This window comes from Cupressus sempervirens, chromosome 8, assembly GCF_028749045.1.
Source record: "Cupressus sempervirens isolate cs-2001-9-10 chromosome 8, ASM2874904v1, whole genome shotgun sequence".
Taxonomy (NCBI): domain Eukaryota; kingdom Viridiplantae; phylum Streptophyta; class Pinopsida; order Cupressales; family Cupressaceae; genus Cupressus; species Cupressus sempervirens.
Window position 1 is genome coordinate 121,763,328 of NC_143125.1, and position 24,308 is coordinate 121,787,635.

The 24,308-nt window shown below is 36.0% G+C and overlaps 1 protein-coding gene across 1 annotated transcript in view; it reads left to right on the forward strand.

The window, feature by feature from the left end:
* The first annotated feature begins 1,114 nt into the window (after positions 1–1,114).
* The window catches only part of LOC149541885 (Nucleotide-sugar transporter family protein), a 57,744-nt gene continuing 34,550 nt past the window's right edge, over positions 1,115–24,308 (forward strand). Inside the window, exon 1 of the mRNA XM_089796956.1 lies at positions 1,115–1,606. Within this exon, the coding sequence (XP_089653082.1) occupies positions 1,464–1,606 (143 nt within the window). The 5' untranslated portion in view covers positions 1,115–1,463. The remainder of the gene's footprint in view (positions 1,607–24,308) is intronic.

Here is a 24,308-nt window from a genome sequence, read left to right on the forward strand (position 1 = left end):
TTCACTTTCAAACTCAATTCAAAAGCATCAAATCGATTCAAATCTTTATCAAAACCATCAAAACAAATTCAATGTTGCATAAACATCATCAAAATCAATCAACATTCACTAATTTTCCATTAAATTATCTCAAACCCTAAGCTTTAATAAATAAATTATATTTATTTATCCAATTTTGCTAAGTTTCACAATTATTTGATTTCACATTAATTGATTGACTAATTCTTATTTTATTGACTTCTTATTATTTCATTATTTCCTTTCACTAATTTGCGAGAATAAATGAATTTCAAATTCAAATATTCCCTCACTTTTAAATTCTCCTAATTATGTTTCCAATCCATATAATCTAGCTCCCTAATTACTTATACCTTCCCTATCCCTTTTCCCATTAATACCTTCCCTATCCCTTAATTTTGTAAATACCAAAATGCATTCAAAATATGTCATACTTATATGTTATACTTTTTCATAATTATAACACTTTTCCATTTGTGCATCAATTTACTAATTTGATGATTTGCCATCAAACCTATAAATTGAGCCAAATCTTCATTGATTTGCTAATCATTATCTTTCAAATCCTATTGCCATTATCAATACTTTCCCTTCATACTAAGTGCATTTGTCATGGGAGCTACATACCAAGTTTTTTAGGAGAAAGCACATTGAAGTTTAAGGGAGTGCTTTTGAGGTTACTTATTTTCACTTTGTGCATTCTTTGTCAATTGCTTTAATGGTTAGGATGTGTTATTTTTTGTTCTTCTAGAGGCAAGTGGTTGCCTTGACATGCATTTTTATTTGTTTTATTGTCTTACAAGTTTTAGGACAAGACCGACTTTTAAATATTAAATAATATGTCAAGTTAATGTAAGTGAATTTTGTAGTCAATCTAAAGTTGTCACTTCTTGTGTTGCATAAATATATGAAAACACAAATTATTAATTTTTCATCTACAACTCTTTCAGACATACATTATGCACCTAAATACAATTCCTAATATAAAATAATATGATTTCAACAATTTCAATATTATACTTAATTGAAACTCAAGTGTGCTAACCCACTCCTCCAATGGAGCTAATTAACCTTGAAGAAGTCAATGAAATTTTGTAAAGTGAAACCCAATTAATGAACTTGAAAGGCAATCCTAGTAGCCTTTGATGCCAAAGCAAAAGGAACCTGAAGCCAAGCCTTTAGTTGAGATGCCTAAGGAGAAGGGAGATGAGGAAGGCAAGGCAAATAGGAAAGGATAACTTGCTGACAAATAAAAGAGAAGGAAGGATGGGCGGCGACGGCATCAAGAAAACTTGTACAGAAGACCGAAAATTACATATTTAACTTGACCCGTTCCATTAAACTGAAAAGCCCCTATTTTCCACCGGGTCAGAAATAAGACGGTGAAGCCAATTGAGGCTCTGTGCATTTAGCCGCCACAGGAAAAGCTCCGGAGAGCCTGGCTCATGGCGATCAAATCAATGGCGAGGAAGAAATCTAATGTTAGGAGTGAAAGTGAATGGGGGCACCAGAGCAGGATATGGATTTATCTCTTACTCCTCACTCTGCAATATGGTGCACAGCCATTACTCTCCAAACGCTTTACCGGGTAACAATTTTTATTTTCTTGTACTTTGGATTCGAACTCTCGATCTTCTGCTTGGTTTTTCATAAGCTTTTTAAATTCGCAACCTATTAAAGGTGTAAAATATCATGGGTTTTGGGGTCTCTGCGTAAATGTTTTTAAATCTCTTAGCATTCCTCGGAATCGTACCCGCCACACGTTAGGTTCATATATTGTAAGGTCTTATGGGGTTCGTCTATGCTATTTTGACTTTTCATGAAGAATTTAAGCTCGGGCTTTAGACCGTTTCGATGTTTTATATCCCATTATTTATTTCCAGATAAAAGTGTAAAATATTAAAGGTGTAAAATATCATGGGTTTTGGGGTCTCTGCGTAAATGTTTTTAAATCTCTTAGCATTCCTCGGAATCGTACCCGCCACACGTTAGGTTCATATATTGTAAGGTCTTATGGGGTTCGTCTATGCTATTTTGACTTTTCATGAAGAATTTAAGCTCGGGCTTTAGACCGTTTCGATGTTTTATATCCCATTATTTATTTCCAGATAAAAGACAGTTGATTTCAGACATATGAGAATTTTGTGGGAACAACTTTAGAAGCACAGTTCTATTGTCTTGATGTGGGCTCGACTGCAGTCCTTTTTGGGCTTTGAAATTCTTTCACTTTTGGTTTTCAAAGAATTCAAGTTGGTGTTAGAGAACTTTGATGTTCATGTGATAGTTTGGAATTGAACTGTGGTCATATTATTTTGAAATTGCCTAGAATTTTTTATGATTGTTTGCTATATTCACTAAGTGTTGAAGAATTCACGTTCTGCGCTGATATTTTTATCGTTCGTTTTCCATGCCATCTCAAAATTACAGTTTATTAGGTTCAAGTGCCCTACATTTTGGTCGTAGAATGATATATTCTTCTATTTGAATTGGCTTCACACTACAGAGGTTCGAATGTACTCTTATTAGTTTTTGAATTTCTTACACTAAAGTTTTCCCAAAGAAATCAAATTTAGAATAGAGAATTTTAATGTATTTGTAACTCTGGGGAATTGAACTTTGAATTTGTTAGTTCCTTGAATTTTTTTTAAATTTTATGTTTAAAGACGTAACTACAGTGATAGCAAAGGGGCGGAGTGCAATGGTGTCAGAGTGTTATCAAAAGCTATCAAGAGTTGACATAAAAAATAAAATATAAAACAAATAAAACGTGTGGTGAACGCAGATTGCTTTTCCTGTTATTGCGACATCTTTCTTCATTGCAGGAGTTTGGTGATTGGAGTGAGTTACAGAATGGGTGGTGAGCCAAGGAAGCAAGAGCCAGCGAACTGTAAGCATTGGAAAGAGAAAACTATGGTCTGGAATGTTCTTCATAAAGGTAAGGTTACTGATTACCTTGAAAGATTTCATGCCTACAAACCCCATGTTACTGAAATTTTTTTTAGAGACTGGGCTAGGGATGTTGTGGCTTTGCATGGGGTTTTTGTGAATATTACGGAAGAGTTTAGCCCAGAAATAACTGGGCTTTCTGTTGGGGGAATAAAATTCAAGAAAGAGACTAAAATCTCGAATACTGCCTTGAAATTTTTTCCGAAGAACCCTAAAGAAGAGAGAAAACTGGTTAAGGAAGGGGACTTCTTCGATCTTAACCAAATGAAGGTTTTGCGGCAAGATGTTTAGTCATACATTCGCAAGTATTTCATCCTTGTTGGGAGATTTAAAAGAGTGCATAATTTTCATTTTGTTTTTTTAAATCACTTCAGATACAAGGACATGGTTTCTTTTCCATTCTACTTGAAGTATTCCTTGTTAAACAACCTCAATGCACATAGGAAAAAGATTTCTAGGCTTGTTCTTCATGAAGGACTGATACTTCTTATTGAGGAATATTGTAGGGAGAATGCTATTAAGCTCTCTCCGTTAACTGGTAAAAGAAAGAAGACTTTTGGGAAGGAGATTTTGGATAAATCTAGTATTGAAAAAGACAAAATGCACAATGTTAAAATTGAGGAGATTAAGGACATGGATACTGAGTCAGATAACATCTAGGCTAGTGAGAAGGAAAGTGCAGAGAAAAAGAAAAACATGAAAGTTAAAGGAGAAAGAAAAAGTAAGAACAAACTCAGGGTTAGAGAAGATAGCTCAGTAGAGGAAAAGGGCACCATGAAAGCAGAGAATGAGAATGAAGAGGAAGGAGAAACAAAGAGTGGAGATTTTAGCTCGAACAATGATGGGTACTTGAGTAGTCAGGATCATTATGTGGCTAAGTCAGGTGGGACAAGGAGTAATGTGGGTTCTCCGAACCCTGAAATTAAGAACTTCATTTGACATCTCCTGCTCTCTCATCCTGATGATGGATCACGTAGTGTGATTCGAAACGTTGATGACAAAAATCTCCACACAATCTAATCCAGAAAACTGATCAACATAATTAAGAACCTAGACAATTCTTTGATTTCAAAGGACAAAGATTTTGAGGTGACAGATATTACACCCACAAATGAAGTTGTGGAGGAAGAGGGGGCCCAGATGGAAACCAAGAAGGATGATAATACAATGCTTACTATCCACGAGCAAAATACTATTGATTCGACCCAGATGATGGATAAGGAGGAAATGTATTTTGTTGGGGACACAAAATCTAAGCCAGAAGAGGCTACACCGGAAGAGACCCACATTGATTCTAGTCACCATGAGTTGAAGAGTGTGAACGGGGAGACTGGTATGAAGAATTTCAGTGGAAGGCTTTTGTTTCTTGACAAAGCTAAAATGAAGGCGAATGTGACTCTGCAGGTTGATACATGGCTCTATTATGAAATCATTTCATTAAAGAAAAACGTTAAAGAGTTGCAGAAGAATCTGGATAGTGAAAGAAACAAAAGAATTGAGCTTGAAGGGAAAATTGGGAATATTCCTGAGAAATTGATGGCCTATGAAGCTGGCCTTAGGCAACTGGTCAAGGATTGCGGAAACCAGATGGACATGATAACTACCAGTTTATGTGTGGCGGTGGTTAGTTTGGGTAGGAGGAGCAATGAGGAAATGATCTCTCCTATGGATACCAAAATGATTGGTGGCCCTAGTAGAAGGACAAGACAGAGTACTAAAAGGGCCATTGAAGCTGCCCTTGTTTCCATTGTTGAGGATCTCCTTCAAAGGATTGCTGATACCACCAAAGATTTGACTAGGTTGTGGAGGAGCTCTACTGATAGGGTTTTCTTGTTTTTCTTTTGCTGGTCATGATCATTGGTTTGGGTTTCTGGTTCTAGTTCTGTACCTTTGCACCTCTGTGTTGGTTGTCTTTTACTGTGTTTTTACTTTCCAACTGGTTTTTTGTTAGAATGCTACTTGTACGTTTCAGGTCCTTGTAAAACTTGGTTTTTCGATGTTGTTACTGTAGGTTTCCAGTCCTTGTAAAACCGGGTAGACTCTTTCTCATTGATCTTTTTTATTTGTATGGGGTTTTGGGTACCCTCACCTCAAGAAATATTTTTACCTTAATCAGTTAATCCAAAAATAATGTCTATTAATTAATTATATACTTTTGGAAATAAAATAAATAGCAACATACTTTTGTAAACAATACTTTTAAAATAATTGTAATTGTATGTTTAGCCATTCATGGCATAAAGTGATGGTTAAATTTCACAATGTTGGCATTATTGTTGTAGCCAGCAAGGTTCAAATCCCTGTTAGGAAATTGCAATTGTGGGTATTGTGACCAAGTTAATCTATTTTGCTTGTGGTTTTAAAGCATTGAAATTGTTGGCACCCATGTTGGTGACTTCATGCCCCAAACTCTTAGTGGGCTAGTGTGCACATGGGTTTTGTGCACCTACTAGGCTATTGAGTTTACAAGTTTCAACTATTTGTTTTAATGTTGCACATTCATGTTGAGAATGAGGTCCCTTATTTGTCCCTCCCTTGATAAAACTATATGATCAAATATTATCATAGTAACACGGGGACGCGTCCCGCCCCCCTTTTGCCCCATGTCCCGAAGACTTCAATGCACTGGGGAGTTGGGGACACCGTCCCCCCGTCCTCGGCAGCGCTACCTCCATCGAGGATGGCGGGCATCCAGACGTTGACTATTTGCAGATTCAACTATTTATGTTTAATGTTCGATGTTCTAGTTCAATGCAATGTTCAAGTATTTACTCTTTTACATCTTTATATCTTATATTGCAATACATATTTTCATAACTAGCATTTTAAGTACCATATATATATATATATACCCCTCCTGTCCCCCGCCGCCGTCCCCTTGCCTTCCCCTACTGTCCCCAAACTAAGGCTCCTTTGTCCCCTTGTTCCACCGTCCCCCAAGGTGGTGTAACTATGAATATTATTAAAAAATTTATTTGAGATTATTGTAGAATACTTCTTAAATATAAAATGTTAATTAAATAATTCAGCTCTTGAGTCTTAAGTAAATAAAATTAATGCAAATCCTCAGCAGAAAAAATTGGCTCTTCAAATGCCATTCATGACATAGAGTGATGCTAGTGTGCACATGGGTTTTGTGCACCTGCTAGGCTATTGAGTTTACAAGTTTCAACTATTTGTTTTAATGTCGCACATTCATGTTGAGAACGAGGTCCCTTATTTGTCTCTCCCCCAATAAAACTATATGATCAAATATTATCATAGTAACACGGGGACTCGTCCCCCCCCCCTTTTGCCCCATGTCCCGGAGACTTCAACGCACCGGGGACTTGGGGACTCCGTCCCCCCGTCCCCGACAGTGCCACCTCCATCGAGGATGGGGGACATCCAGACGTTGACTATTTGCAAATTCAACTATTTATGTTTAATGTTCGATGTTCTAATTCAATGCAATGTTCAAGTATTTACTCTTTTACATCTTTATATCTTATATTGCAATAAATATTTTCCTAACTAGCATTTTAAGTACCATATATATATATACACCCCTCCCGTCCCTCGCCGCCGTCCCCTTGCCTTCCCCTACTGTCCCCAAATTAAGGCTCCTTTGTCCCCTTGTTCCACTGTCCCCCAGGACGGTGTAACTATGAATATTATTAAACAATTTATTTGAGATTATTGTAGAATATCTCTTAAATATAAAATGTTAATTAAATAATTCAGCTCTTGAGTCTTAAGTAAATAAAATTGATGCAAATCCTCAGCAGAAAAAATTGGCTCTTCAAATGCCATTCATGACATAGAGTGATGCTAGTGTGCACATGGGTTTTGTGCACCTGCTAGGCTATTGAGTTTACAAGTTTCAACTATTTGTTTTAATGTTGCACATTCATGTTGAGAACGAGGTTCCTTATTTGTCCCTCCCCTGATAAAACAATATGATCAAATATTATCATAGTAACACTGGGATGCGTCCCCCCCCCCTTTTGCCCCATGTCCCAGAGACTTCAATGCATCGGGGACTTGGGGACTCTGTCCCCCCGTCCCTGGCAGCGCCACCAGATTTCGCCACCTCCATCGAGGATGGGGGACATCCAGATGTTGACTATTTGCAAATTCAACTATTTATGTTTAATGTTTGATGTTCTAATTCAATGCAATGTTCAAGTATTTACTCTTTTACATCTTTATATCTTATATTGCAATACATATTTTCATAACTAGCATTTTAAGTACCATATATATATATATACCCCTCCTGTCCCCCGCCGCCGTCCCCTTGCCTTCCCCTACTGTCCCCAAACTAAGGCTCCTTTGTCCCCTTGTTCCACCGTCCCCTAGGGTGGTGTAACTATGAATATTATTAAACAATTTATTTGAGATTATTGTAGAATACTTCTTAAATATAAAATGTTAATTAAATAATTCAGCTCTTGAGTCTTAAGTAAATAAAATTAATGCAAATCCTCAGCAGAAAAAATTGGCTCTTCAAATGCCATTCATGACATAGAGTGATGCTAGTGTGCACATGGGTTTTGTGCACCTGCTAGGCTATTGAGTTTACAAGTTTCAACTATTTGTTTTAATGTTGCACATTCATGTTGAGAACGAGGTCCCTTATTTGTCCCTCCCCTAATAAAACTATATGATCAAATATTATCATAGTAACACGGGGATGCGTCCCCCCCCCTTTTACCCCATGTCCCGGAGACTTCAACGCACCGGGGACTTGGGGACTCCGTCCCCCTGTCCCCGGCAGAGCCACCTCCATCGAGGATGGGGGACATCCAGACGTTGACTATTTGCAGATTCAACTATTTATGTTTAACGTTCGATGTTCTAATTCAATGCAATGTTCAAGCATTTACTTTTTTACATCTTTATATCTTATATTACAATAAATATTTTCCTAACTAGCATTTTAAGTACCATATATATATATATACACCCCTCCCGTCCCTCGCCGCCATCCCCTTGCCTTCCCCTACTGTCCCCAAATTAAGGCTCCTTTGTCCCCTTGTTCCACCGTCCCCCAGGGCGGTGTAACTATGAATATTATTAAACAATTTATTTGAGATTATTGTAGAATATCTCTTAAATATAAAATGTTAATTAAATAATTCAGCTCTTGAGTCTTAAGTAAGTAAAATTGATGCAAATCCTCAGCTGAAAAAATTGGCTCTTCAAATGCCATTCATGACATAGAGTGATGCTAGTGTGCACATGGGTTTTGTGCGCCTGCTAGGCTATTGAGTTTACAAGTTTCAACTATTTGTTTTAATGTTGCACATTCATGTTGAGAACGAGGTCCCTTATTTGTCCCTTCCCTGATAAAACTATATGATCAAATATTATCATAGGAACACGGGGATGCGTCCCCCCCCCCCCCCCTTTTGCCTCATGTCCCGGAGACTTCAACGCATCAGGGACTTGGGGACTCTGTCCCCCCGTCCTTGGCAGCGCGACCAGATTTCGCCACCTCCATCGAGGATGGGGGACATCCAGACGTTGACTATTTGCAAATTCAACTATTTATGTTTAATGTTTGATGTTCTAATTCAATGCAATGTTCAAGTATTTACTCTTTTACATCTTTATATCTTATATTGCAATACATATTTTCATAACTAGCATTTTAAGTACCATATATATATATACCCCTCCTGTCCCCTGCCGCCGTCCCCTTGCCTTCCCCTACTGTCCCCAAATTAAGGCTCCTTTGTCCCCTTGTTCCACCGTCCCCCAGGGTGGTGTAACTATGAATATTATAAACAATTTATTTGAGATTATTGTAGAATACTTCTTAAATATAAAATGTTAATTAAATAATTCAGCTCTTGAGTCTTAAGTAAATAAAATTAATGCAAATCCTCAGCAGAAAAATTGGCTCTTCAAATGCCATTCATGACATAGAGTGATGCTAGTGTGCACATGGGTTTTGTGCACCTGCTAGGCTATTGAGTTTACAAGTTTCAACTATTTGTTTTAATGTTGCACATTCATGTTGAGAACGAGGTCCCTTATTTGTCCCTCCCTTAATAAAACTATATGATCAAATATTATCATAGTAACACGGGGACGCGTCCCGCCCCCTTTTGCCCCATGTCCCGGAGACTTCAATGCACCGGGGACTTGGGGACTCCGTCCCCCCGTCCCCGGCAGCGCCACCTCCATCGAGGATGGGGGACATCAAGATGTTGACTATTTGCAGATTCAACTATTTATGTTTAATGTTCGATGTTCTAATTCAATGCAATGTTCAAGTATTTACTCTTTTACATCTTTATATCTTATATTGCAATAAATATTTTCCTAACTAGCATTTTAAGTACCATATATATATATATATACACCCATCCCGTCCCTCGTTGCCGTCCCCTTGCCTTCCCCTACTGTCCCCAAATTAAGGCTCCTTTGTCCCCTTGTTCCACCGTCCCCCAGGGCGGTGTAACTATGAATATTATTAAACAATTTATTTGAGATTATTGTAGAATATCTCTTAAATATAAAATGTTAATTAAATAATTCAGCTCTTGAGTCTTAAGTAAATAAAATTGATGCAAATCCTCAGCAGAAAAAATTGGCTCTTCAAATGCCATTCATGACATAGAGTGATGCTAGTGTGCACATGGGTTTTGTGCACCTGCTAGGCTATTGAGTTTACAAGTTTCAACTATTTGTTTTAATGTTGCACATTCATGTTGAGAACGAGGTCCCTTATTTATCCCTCCCCTGATAAAACTATATGATCAAATATTATCATAGTAACACGGGGATGCGTCCCCCCCCCCCCCCCCTCCTTTTGCCCCATGTCCCGGAGACTTCAACGCATCGGGGACTTGGGGACTCTGTCCCCCCGTCCCTGGCAGCGCCACCAGATTTCGCCACCTCCATTGAGGATGGGGGACATCCAGACGTTGACTATTTGCAAATTCAACTATTTATGTTTAATGTTTGATGTTCTAATTCAATGCAATGTTCAAGTATTTACTCTTTTACATCTTTATATCTTATATTGCAATACATATTTTCATAACTAGCATTTTAAGTACCATATATATATATATAAAATACCCCTCCCATCTCTTGCTGCCGTCCCCTTGCCTTCCCCTACTATCCCCAAATTAAGGCTCCTTTGTCCCCTTGTTCCACCGTCCCCCAGGGCGGTGTAACTATGAATATTATTAATCAATTTATTTGAGATTATTGTAGAATATCTCTTAAATAAAAAATGTTAATTAAATAATTCAGCTCTTGAGTCTTAAGTAAATAAAATTAATGCAAATCCTCAGCAGAAAAAATTGGCTCTTCAAATGCCATTCATGACATAGAGTGATGCGTTAAACTTTAAAGCATCAAATTGTTGTTGTTGCCACTAAGGTTGAAACCCTTGCTGGGCTATTGTGTCCTAGTTGATCCAATGTGCTTGCAGATTTGAACTGTCACATTGATGTCAGACTTTCAGCGGGCTAGTGTGCTCATAGGTTTTGTGCCCATGCTAGGTTATTGTGCTTGCAGGTCCAAACTATTCATATTGATGTGTACATTCATGCTGGGGATGATGTCACCTGTTTGTGGGCTCACTTGGATTGGCCCTAGCTGAAAATCTCCTCTCACTGAGAAAAATAGATAAAACATTATCTCTTCAAATACAAATAAACTAAAAATGTAAATAAAATAATGTTTTTTATAAAAATGGTTCAAAAGTAAAAAATGCTGAAGTAAATAAAGTTACTCAAGATTGATATCTCAATATTAATAAATATATTTACTATCTACCATGTGTTGAAAATTGAAGTTCTGTGTAGGATATTTTTTTTGTTCTTGTTTCCATGCTGTTTCAAAATCACAACTCTTTAGGTTTAGGGTCCCACATTTTTCAGAAATTTTTCCTAGCTCAACTCTTTAATGAAGAACTCAAGTTTGGCGTAAACTTTAGTCTTGAGATTGAAGCACCTAAGATTTTTGTATTCCAATTTTCTATTATTACTGTTTGATAAAGGATTCAAGTTTGCCTTGGTGTTTATATGATACATCATTTATGACGTTGTGTTACCAAGTAACATAATTGTGTTACCAAGTAACATAATTGTGTTACCAAGTAACATAATTGTATAACAATTATACTTTTTATTTTTACTGAACGTTAAAGAATTCAAGTTTGTAAAATTTTCAGCTCTATAGGTTTAAATACCTTAAAATTTTCAAATCGTATCCATTATTTTTACCTTCTGACAAAGAATTCAAGTTCAAGGTAAAAAATTTCATTATTGCGATTGTACAAGATTTTTTGTGTTTTGTTATGCATGCTACTATGACCTTTTAATAAAGAGTTTAAGTTCAAGGTAAATAACAATATTTTTCTTGTTATTGTGCTGGTTTTAAGCCACCACCAATTAGGTTTTAAGATGTTCATTATTTGTAATAAATGATATTTTGATCTCATATTAAAGAATATAAGTTTGGAGTGCCCTGCACGTTTGGTTAAATCTGTTTTTTCTGACCTTCTTACTATTTAATTGAGTTTAATATTGAGAGAATGCTTGTAGATACAAGAGCCACAAATTTGGGTATATTGCATAGTTACACTGCCCTGGAGGACGGGGGGACAAACAAGGGACAGAGAGATACCATAACTAGAATCAGGGAATGGTAGTTAATGTGTGTGGCATATATGCAAGGCTCATCAATATTAATTTATAAATGGAAATAAGAGGGTTCCTTTTAGTTATTCTATGTTACATGTCAGACTTTGTGTGATGTTCGCACTCTAGGCCGGGGGGAGTGAGATTGAGACCTTGCATTTAGTGCCAGACAACTTTTTAGGGTTTTCTATTTTTCAAGAACTAAGTGAATTATTTTGACTTAGTTCTGGATTCACTGGGTGGACTCACTGGGACTCCAGCATTTGATGGATTCAGTTTTCGAGTTGTTTTGAGGGAGTCATGAATATTTATAAAGTTCTTGCAGGCAACTATAGTCTTTTTAAATAAATTAAAATTAAAATGACTTATTAAGTCATTTTAATTTTTATAACTTCAAAATAAAGTTCTCCTAAGTTGGGTGCCCAAGTAGAAAAACGAAATCAGGGTGAAAAAGGTCTTTCCAGCCCTAATTATGTTGGACGCCAGCCCTATATGGGCTGTTTTTGTTCTTGGAAAGATTATTCTTTGCACACTTAATATTTTTGTTCTCATTCTTTCATCCTTGCTATGGTGGCTAGGGTTTGGAGTCTTCCTTGGAGCGCATACTCTGCAGGATTATAGTGACTTTCAGTTTTAGAAAGATCAGACGAATTGTTGCAGCTGGTTGGCTTCATTTCAGAGGTCAAATTGGAACTATTTTATTGCAGATCTGGTTTTCTATAGGCTGAATTTTGCTGTGGTTTCTCATTCAATTATTGCTATTGTTTTTTTACTGTGGTTGGAGGTCTCTTTTCCCAAAGCACAGTTGGTCAGTCCTTGATGTCATCTACCACTGCTTGGGCATCCTGCTGTTTGAATAAGAGCAGATCTTAACGTTTGTTGTTTGCTGGAACTATATCAAAATTGTAATTTCCAACACTTCGATTTATTGCTTCTATAAAATTAGGCTATGGACACCGGGTATGTTGGAAATAAGCCTCAACTCAGTTGTTTTCCAGTGTTCAATTATTGTATTTGAATCTCAACGTGTTATTGTTTGGACAACTCTAACTGAATTCCAAAACCAAAAAACCTCATTCTGCAATTTCTGTCTAATTCTAAAAGATCACACAAAAAAAAATAAATGCAAAAAGTACAGCAGCAGTTGGGTTGAACCAATTGGGTTCATCATAGTGGTATCAGAACCAAAATCCTGCCAACCTGGGTTTGAAATATGGGTGATAGAGATATGATGAAGTGTTAGAGGCCAGGGAGCTACTAAGTGGACTTTTTACAGGTCAGGAATGGGTAGCTGATGTACTTCAGCAGTTGAGTGCAGTGGTACAGGAATTATCAGGACAAAGAAGATTTGGTCCAGATCTGGAAGAGGGCAGCATTCATGGCATACCATGCAGGTCAATAACACCGGCACTTGCCTTTGATAGGCCCATGTGCCTGAATTTCATTAGAAATGAACCACACATAGAGGAGGAAGGTAATATTGACTTTTACATGATCACTGGGATGCTCTACCTCAGCTTGTTAAGGATCAGCGTTACTTTGATAGGTTCATTAGCCAAAGGAGAGAGCACGGTAGAAACTGTAATGATAGGGGACCCAGGAATGGGAACTAGGAGATGAAACAGGCTACTAGTAAACTCACATTGGTCAACTTTGATGGCAGCTGTAAGTTCACAGCTCGGTCCTGGGTGAGTAAGCTAGACACCTTGACATTGCGGCCAATGGTAGTAGAAGATGCCATAAAATTTGCAGCCCTGCATTTAGATGGTGTAGCAATTGATTGGTGACACAATGGCATGATTACTTTGCATCATGATCAGATTCATGCTCATCACGAGTTTCCAAATATGTTGGTGGAAAGATCTGGCAGTTTGGATCCTTACATAAGTGAATTCCAGAAGTTATAAATGATGGTTACAGGAATCTCAAAAAGGCAGTTGATTATACTTTTTGTGGAAGGGCTGTATGAACCTATGAGAGGCTGGATCAAGGGTTTTGATCCCCCTACTGTGCAAGAGGCAATGAAGAAGGCACAAAGCATGGAGCTCACAACTCCACGGAATAAGTTTACTCCGAATGCATCATCCTCATCATTTAACAACAAACAACCAGAACCAAGGAATCTGATAATGAAGGTGAGAAGAAGAAATTTCCAGCCCCTTTTGGATAGGGAAACTTTGAATGACTTGCGCAAGAGAAAGCAATGTTTCTACTGCAAAGGTCCCTATGATCTTAACCATGAATTAGTGTTTTTATGAAGAAGAGGACATTGCTGTTGTAACAGACCAGCAGGCTGCTGGTCACAATGATTTTGAAGCTGAACATGTAGAAAATAGGGTGGAAGACGAAGAAGTTTTGCACCTATAGGAAGCCCACCTATCTAGTATGGCACTGGAAGGGTTATTTCAGAATACAGAGACTCTTGGCTGGTCAAAGAGTCATTTTGTTACTGGATACAGGTGCAACACAAAACTTTATGGATGCATGCTTGTAGATAGAAGGGGTATATACAGACACAAGGATTTGAGGGGTTCCGGGTAAAGGTTGCAGATGGCTGCACTCTCCAGTGTGAGAGAATAATTCCAGATTTACCAATGAAACTCAACAATTTTGAGGTTAAGGCTGATTTCTATGTTGTGAATATGGGTGATATCGATGTGGTCCTGGGTATGAGATGGCTCCATGCTATTGGCGAGTTCACATTGAACTTATATGAGAGGAAGATGAAGTTTGCGATTGATGGGTCTACATATATCCTTAAGGCCATCAAAAGAAGTAATCTGAAGACCATTTCACTTAGGAGGATTGAGAGGTTGATTTGGCATGACATAGTGGAGTGGGCAATGAAGTTCAAAGTGATGCCTTATACAAATGAAACTCACGAAACAACATGCCATCCAAATATTTAGGACCTTAGAATTAAGCATTCTAAGTTGTTCAGTGAAGTATTGCCAGGTAGACCACCTGACAGGGTATGTAAGCACATCCTCAAGTTGGAGGAGGGTGCTAGGCCCGTCATGATCACACCATATCGACATCCTAAGCGGTTGAAAGATGAGATTGAGAAGACATTTAAGGAATTCATTGCTATGGGGCATATCAGGCCAAGTAGGCCCCCTTTTGCTTCCTTAGTAGTTTTTGTTAAAATGAAGGATGACACACTTAGGATGTGCATTGATTACCATATGCTGAACAAGAAGACCATTAAGAAGAGGTACCCCATCCCTCGCATTGATGAGTTACATGAAACTTGTTATTTCTTCAAGATTGATTTGAGGACAGGCTACCACCAGATTAGTGTTAGGGAACATGATATTGAGAACACTGCTTTCTGTTGTCATTATGCGCATTTTTAGTTTATAGTTATGCCGTTTGGGCTAACTATTGCACCTGCTATGTTCTAACCCATCATGAATAAGGTTTTTCAGCCTCAGTTGAGGAAGAGTGTCTTGGTGTTTTTTGATGACATACTAGTTTATAGCAAAACATGGGAGGAGTACTTGGCTCATTTAGATACATTTTTGGGAATCCTAGAGAGAAAATCCTTGTATGCCAAGGACTCCAAATGTGAGCTTGGTATGGTAGAGTTGTTGTACCTTAGACATATCATTAGTGCTGTAGGATTGCGCATGGATCTTGACAAAATTCGTGCTAGTACAGAGTGGCCTACACTAGAGACATTGACACAATTGAGGGGCTTTGTAGGGTTGTGTACTTTCTACTATTGGTTTCTTAGTGGGTTTTCATGTCATACTGCACCACTTATAGACTTGACTAAGAAGGGAGCTTTTATTTGGACACCTCAAGCATAAGAGGGTTTTGAGAAGTTCAAGCAATTCATGATTGCGTGCCCAATGCTAGCTTTATCCAATTTCACCAAACCCTTGAGCTGCAACGTGATGCTTGTGGAGAGGGTATTGGTGCAGTGATTATTAGGGATGTCATCCCATAGCTTTCGAGACCAAGAAGCTGAAGGATCCTTAGAAAAGCTACGGTTGTTATGACAAGGAGTTGTTGGCTATCATGCACATATTGGCAAAGTTCAGACAATACTTAACAGGCAACAATTCTATGTGAAGACTGATCACAACAACTTAAAACATTTCCTTGGGTAATGCTATTTGAATGAGTGTCAACAAAAGTGGGCGAGTCAGTTATAGTCTTATGATTTTGCCTCATTTATGTCAAAGACACCCACAATGTTGTTCTTGATGCTTTATGCCGTCGGCCCCATTTGAGTGCCATGATAGAGATCTCAAAAGACTAGAGGCATTTGATCATTGCTGAGTATGCCAAGAATCCATGGGCTTCTAGCTTCATTGAGGGGATAATGCAAGACAACATTTACTCTATTGTGGATGATCTTATCATTTACAAAGAAAGGGTATTTTTAGTTCTAGAGTTGAGGGTGAAGAGCATTAAATCAAGGACTCTTCATGAATCACTTATGGAAAGACATCCCAGTTACTTTAAGACCTATAGGTAGGTATGAGAGAGATTCTCTTGGAAGTGTCTCAAATGTCCTTGAGTTGGTCAGAGAGTGTTCTGTTTGCCAACAGAGCAAGCAAGAGCACAATTATCGTATAGGGTTACTACAACCGCTTCCTATTCTTGATAGGAAGTGAGAATGTTTGCCTATGGACTTTATCACGGGCTTGCCTAAAGCTCAAGGGAGAGAACATTTTTGTGGTGGTTGATCAATTGACAAAGTATGCACATTTCTTTTTGATCACGACTACATATTCAACTTCGTAGGTGGCTGATCTTTTCTTTCATGTGGTATTTAGATTGCATGGATTACCTCGGACCATTGTCAGTGATAGGGACAACAGATTCATGGGGCATTTTTGGTAGGAGTTGTTCAGACTTTGTGAGATGGAGCTCACTCCGAGTACTAACTATCATCCCCAAACAGATGGATAGACAAAGATTGTCAACAAATGTGCAGAGGCATATTTGCAAAATTACATCTCAGGGCAACAGAATGCATGGGTGAAGTGGTTACATCTATGTGACTATTGTTATAATTCCACTTGCCACTTGTCTATACAGATGACACATTTCAGGGCCTTGCACGATTATGATGTGCTAAGTTTCCTAGATTTGTTATTGAATGATTGTAGAGTGACTAGTGCTAGGGATCTATTACAGGAAAACCAGGATATTATGAGGGTCCTTTGTGAGAACATCCAGAAGGCCCAGAATCAACAAAAGCATTTGAGGTTGATGATATGGTGTCTCTAATGCTTCAGCCCTACCAACAATTCCCTTTAGGAAAGAGGGGTGCAGAGAAATTCAAGCCACACTACTATTGGCCGTTCAGGGTTGTTAGGTGAGTTGGCCACATGGCTTATGAGTTGGAGTTACTAACAAACAATAGGATACATAATGTGTTTCATGCTATGTTCCACGGAGTTTCCGGGACGGGGACGTTTTAGGGGACGGGGATGTGTTTCCGGTACGGGTACGGGTCGAAGCCAAAATTTAGGGGACGGGACATCAGGGGACGGCGATTAAAAACATAGGGGATTTTTTTTACTATAGAGACAAAATTCAAATATGTATATCATAACATTGATAAACCATTCACCATAGACATTTTAGAAGATAAATACATGGAATATTATCAAATGGCAAATACTAAGTGCTTCCATTATAACAATATCACATACATATATAGCAAAAATTAAAATGCCTAAAGGCTTCAAGTATCATGCTGAAATCAGAATGAAATAAAGAGAAGTCCAACTAAAATAGTTGGTAAATAGTAAATACCGAACGCAGTCTTGCCTCACTAAACACAATCTTTGCTCATTGCTGCTACTGCTCTTATGTTTTTTTCCTTCCTCTTAGCAAGTATGTTAAATCGAAAAATAAGTAGAAGAGTTAGTGTTTTAATGGACCAAATATGGGTTGCATATTGTTATTATGTCTTTAAGATGACTAGGGGCCACACGAACAACAAAAATTAGGAAAAAATATTTTTTTGGGGATGGTTTGCCTTTACCAGATTGATTGGAAAAAAGGGGACGGCCAGCAGTTTCGGGGACGGATAGGGGACGGCAAAACTGTCCCCGATACTGCTGGCCGTCCCCAAGTTTCCTGCCCAAAAAAATTGGCCGTTTCGGGGACGTTTCTGAATTCTTCAAAAAAGGGACGTCGCAGGGTACGGCCAAAATCCGTACCCGCGTCCCCGTTTCGTACCCGGTACGGGTACTAGGGTACAGAGGCAGGAAACGCGTCCCCGTGGAGCATAGGTTTCATGTATCACTCCTCAAGAAGGTTTTAGGACAACACATAGTTCCTTCTGTAGTTTTACCATCCTTGTATGATGAGGGGAAGTTGGTGTTAGTACTTGATATCATATTGCAATTCAAAGAGCATCAACTACGAAGAAGTTTTATTAGGGAGTGTTTGATAAAATGGAAGGACCTGTCGGCTCAGGATGTTACATGAGAGAGTGACAATATTTTACAACATCCAACTTTGAGTTTGCTTGAGGACAAGCAAATTCGAGAGGGGTGGACTATGATGTCCCCACTCTAGGCCAGGGGGAGTGAGATTGAGACCTTGCATTCAGTGCTAGGTAATTTTTTAGGTTTTCCTATTTTTTAGGAACCAAGTGAATTTTTTTGACTTAATTCTAGATTCACTGGGTGGACTCACTGGGACCCCAACTTCTGATGGATTCGGTTTGGAGTTGTTTTGAGGGAGTTATGAAGTTTTACAAAGTTCTTGTAGGCAACTATAGTCTTTTTAATAAATTAAAATTACATGACTTATTTAGACATTTTTATTATTATAACTTAAAAATGATGTTCTCTTAAGTTGGGTGCCTATGTGGTTAAAGGAAATTAGGGTGAAAAAGGTCTTTCTAATCCTAATGAGGTTGGACGCCAGGCCTATAAGGCGATATGGGCCATTTTTGCTCTTGGAAAGATCATTCTTTGTACACTTAATGTTTTTGGTGTAATTCTTTCATCCTTGCTATTCTGGCTAGGATTTGGAATCTTCTTGGGAATGCATACTTTGCAGGATTATAGTCACTGAGTTTGTGAAAGATCAGACAAATTTTTCCAGCTAGTCGGCTTCATTTCAGAGGTCAAATTGGAACTATTTTATTGCAGATTTGGGTTTCTACAAGGTGAACTTTGCTGTGGTTTCTGTTGTTTTTCTACTGTGGTTGGAGGTCTCTTTTCCCGATGCACAGCTGGTCATTCCTTGACGTCATCTACCACTGCTTGGGCATCCTGCTGTTTGAATAAGAGCAGATCTCAACATTTGTTGTTTGCTGGAACTATATCAGAATTCTAATTTCCAACACTTTGATTTATTGCTTTATTAAAATTAGGCTACAGACACTAGGTATGTTGGAAATAAGCCTTAACTCAATTGTTTTCCAGTATTCAATAGTATTTGAATCTCAATTTGTCATTGTTTGGACCATAGTTGAAAAAATTGCCGGTCTCGCGAGATATCGCATAGAAAAAAGCCTAGCGATATAATCACGGTTTAACTTGACAGCGAGTTTAATAGAATATCACCGCGACATTTTCTGGAAAACTCCCTGAAAAAATGAAAAAATTGTCTAAAATAGCATTGAAAAAAGTTGCCAAATCATTGTTTGTGTTTTTAGGTTTTCGTTTTCAGCGGTGGTTTTGTGTCTATTCCTGCAGCGCGACAGTAAATATTATCTTCATTCAGCAGGGACACTTGAACTATTTCTCCGCGGAGGACTTCTGCAGACTATTAATTTTTTTTCAGTCTAATATATTTTAGTGTGTTTTGTAACTGCATTTGAGTAAAATATTTCCTAAAATATATTAGGAATTTATTAATGTAAATATATTCCAACTATTTCTCCCCCGACGACTTCTGCAGACTTTTGATTTCAGTCTAATCTGTTTTAATGTATTTTGGAAATGCATTTAGTAAAATATTTTCTAAAATATATGAGGAATTTATTATTGTAAATGTATATCCTAATATATTTTTAGGAGTTTACAGTTTGTTGGGCAAGTGTTTTACTGAAGTGGTAATATAAAGCTTGCTAATGTATTTAAAATTAATGTAAATGTAAAATGTGACTCCAGCTTCGTAAATGTAAATGTCTTTTAGTAAAATTATTGGGAAAATTAGAATACATTTATTAACATATTATAGGAATCTTTCAATTGCAAATGTATTTTACATATAATTCCTATAATTATATGTAAATTTATTTACTAATTTAGTATAATAGATTCATAATTTAGTATTTTAAATTTTAATAGACTCATAGACTGCTAAATTTTATTTAATTATCATTACAATTCATGAATTAAATTTTCTGTAAATGACAACTGTATTTACTAATTATATGTATAGATTCATTTAAGATGAATTAAAATACTATTAAGGAATATATTTATCTTTGTATGTGTATATTTTAATAATATTTTAAAAAAAATTGTATTTTCAAATATTTTGATAAAAGTGCCAATTTTTTCACTGTGTTTTTGACGATTCGAGTTTTTCAAACTTTTTCCAAATCCAAAATTTTCAACTATGGAACTTTGGACAACTCTAACTGAATTCCAAAACCAAAAAACCTCATTTTGCAGCTTCTGTCTAATTCTGAAAGATCACACAAAAAACTTAAAAAATGTACAGTAGTAGCAGGGTTGAACATGCTGGTTCATCGCACTTTGTTGCATACCTATGCTGCCTAAATTGGCAATTTTTAAGATTTTGCGCTTTTTAGAGAAATTTCAGGTAACCTGTTTTGCATGCTCTCAAAATTTATATATATGTTGCTCAAGTGGGATCATTTTACTTTTTAAGAGCTCAGGTTTTTAATTTACCATATATGTCTATTTCTGTCCTATTATTTTTTCTTGTTGATGTCAACTGAGGCATTAGGGATTATATGTCTGGTAATCTCCCCTAATGTGTCCTTGTCAGTTGTCTCTAGAATGTGTAATTTACATTGGGTAGGCATTAGGGATTATATGTCTGGTGATCTCCCCTTATGTGTCCTTGTCAATTGACTCTAGAATGTGTAATTTACGTTGGGTATATGTCTGGTTTGAATTTTTAAAAGGTAAATCAGCAAAAAAGAACTCCACGTGAAGGTTAAATAGTTTACTTACTGAAAATTTGATTTGTATTTAGGTTTATTAAGCATTTGGTCTTTCTTATATGAGGGAGCAACCATTAATTACTTTTTAAAGTAACAATTCTTTAATTACAAATCCTTCAGAACATTCTGATGTTGCTGAAACCTTCCCTGGATCTGCAGAATGCCAATGACCAAGAGTAGCCAAAAAATAGAGAAGGTTGTACCATTCTTTAGAGTGGTCTGCAACAAGAGACAAGAGCCTGCCACTAACTCTGCCACAGAGACAAGTTTGCGATGAACACTCTGACCAGAAATCATCACAAAACATCCAACTTGATGTTGGATAACAAAACTGTCCTTCCCTAGAGTTAGAGATACTGCTAACAATTGTCATGAATCTGAGGAAAAATCGGCAAACCCTCCAAACTGTTGTAGAGGAGCAGCATGGCAACTTTCTAATTATGTTCATCCCATTTATCTTGATCTGGCTGAGCTTGAGTAGGACGTGTTTCCATACCCAAAACTATCTTATCAAGACAATGATATTCAAATATTGTCATCATGCGCTTCTTCCAGGTGTTCTAATTGTGGCCATAAAATTGTTGATTCCCTCCAATGTAATGTTGGCCAAATATACCATCACTGAAATGAAGGTTGTTGGTCAACCTTGTGAAAATACGAAAGTTGAAGCAGACGTTGAGCTAAACATGCTGGAAAAGGCTGGAACTTGAAAAAATCAGATTGGATGAACACGATTTTGCAGTAAACCCTAGCTGTGGTCTGAAGCATAATGCAATTTTGAATTTATCATGACAAAAAATTTCTCCACTATGATACCATGAAAGAATTAAAAAACAAATGAAATTGTATTTAATAATACACAAACAAATAATAGAGTTTTACAAATGTTAAAAATAGTGTCAACTGAAAATCAAGCCGTCTAATAAATGTCTTAAAATGGACTGAATTATGACAACTAAAAGATAAAGTCTAAATATAGCAAGTGTGATGCCTACCCCTAGTTTACCTTTCATGTTTTATTGCCGAATTCTTTTAGGCCAGCTTTTATGGTTATGTGTTATGATTGAGTGGTACTTGGTTGCTTTGATTGGATGTTATTTCATACTTATTTATTTGATGAGCTACTTGATACAAACTTGTTTCATGTGTTCTTGGTTATTCTTTCATGATCTGTATGTTTCATATAGTGATTTCAGTTGTTTTATGATGACAGTTAGATGGATGATTTCTATGTGGTTTTTATGGTTACTTACCCTATATTTGCATGTGTATGGTGATATGTATGTTTTACTTTATGTTTGACATTTCTGATGTGGTTGAGGGAGAGAGTCATAGTCGTCTGTTAGTTGGGATCTACACGATGGTACCCCGCCATTGCTTGTTTAGTTTAGATATATATGCATATGTACCTACTGGTTAGGATTTACACGATGTACCACTCTCCGCCATTGTCTATTTAGTTTAGATATATATGTAGATGTACATGTTCGACTTTTATGTGGATTGCAGGTATTGGGCATCGACTTCCCTGAATTGCCAGGATGAGTGTACCCTATCGCAGTATCTCAATGATAAAGAGGGGAGATAGTTCTCAGAGTCCAAATCCTTAACTTGAGCCAATTGTCCTAAAATATAGGACAAGTATCTGAGTTATTTACCTTTCTGAATTTGTCAAGTGACGTGAATTCGAGATTTTGACCCGTAAGTTTGAATTCGTACTTTGTCTTTTAGATGGGTTTTCTTATTTAGTTTGTGGGTATGTTGCGATTTTTAGTTATAATTAAATCAAATAAGATATTATTAAATGATTTAATTTAATTGAACTTTCATAAAGAAAAATCAAAATATAATTATATTTAATTAATTTTGAAATTAATCAAATAGAAGAAATAAATTTAAAGATTTAATTAAAAGACCAAATTTGGCATAATTATATTTATTTAATTTAATAATAATAAGTCTAGAAGTTTCATTTTAATAATGAACTTTAAATATTATTATTAGTTAAATTAATAAATATATCTTCTAAATACGTCTTATTATCTAATAAAAACAAAGTGAGAATAATTTAAATAAACTTTATTATAAGTAAAATGCAAAAAGTATGCAAAAAGAATTAAATTATTTAAAAAAAAAAAAAGAAAGACTTTTGCATGTTCGTAAAACCGAAACTCTAAGCTGAGAGATTTTTTATTAGGAGACTAGAGCTCATTTCTCCACACATAGGTTTTGGGGAGCAAAATTTGGAATTGGAGCAAACGAATTGTTGAAAGTTTCTGAAGATTTTGATTTGCATGCATTCACAGGTTGTCTCATATTTTAGTTGTTGTTTTGAGGTATGATTTGAAAACCCATTGTAGAATTTTATTGAAATATTTGTCTACTTCATGTCTTCTTGGGTGCTCGCATAATGCTAAATAATTTATTGTATTAATCTTTTGATAAAGAATTATGTTGTAGATTTTGAAAAGGAAAACTTATTAATCAAGAAAATGTGACTAAGAAAATCTGTAGAAAATTATAGAAAATTATTATGGTTGTATTCTTTTAAAACCATTTCTAATTTGATTGTAGAAAATTGGAAGAAACCAGCAAATTGAAAAGCTAAGGTCTGAACTTTAAATTTGTCATGTGATTATCATGAGTTTTCTAAATAAAGGTAAATATTCTTCTTATATTTAAAATAATTTAATTGAAAAATTTATTGGAAAAACAAAAGATTAATTGAGAGGAAAGCATGTTGGAGCTAAACTTATACATGCATGTGAACAAATATACTAAATATAAAAAACTAAGTATATTATGGTTGCATGATTTAAGACATGTGAAAATATTAATTACATGTTTATTTTTATTTCATAAAAATATAATATAATTTTCGAATTTATTTATTAAAAGAAAGAACAAGTTTTTTTAATGATTAATTGTCAATTTCGAAAATTAAAAAATAAATTATTTGTTTATTTTGAAAAATAAATAAATAAATACTACTTATTTTCTTGGAAGTGGATTTTTAGTATTAATCCTTTTTTAAAAACTCTGAGTGGGTTATAACTTGTTATATATTTATTAATGCAAATGGAGTTATAAGTTAATAAATATATTTGTGACGTAGCTATATTTTAAGAAGAGTTATAGTTGAGGTAACTATATAATCATCTAGTTATGAATATTTAAACATTATGAGAGAAATTGTAAATAGTTTAATTGTAATTATAATTATAATTTCAAGTTTGAGTTATCTCGAGTTACATTATGAATTAAAGGAAAAGTAAATATTAGTATTAGACTTAAAGAGAAGTCAAATTAATATTTTAGAAATAAAATTGATATTAAGACTTAATCTAATAATATACATTTATGTTATTGATTTAGGATCATTTATATTAATAACATTGTAATATTACACGATTGATAACCTTTATCCAACTGTGAAATGATTATGAAATGAAAACTTGAATTAGATGCAAATCAATTTTATGGAATTATATTAACAAAAAAAAAAAAAAAAAAAAAAAAAAAAAAGCCTAAAATGGCTAACTAACTACACGTTTTAAATGAATGTCGAGATGTCATGT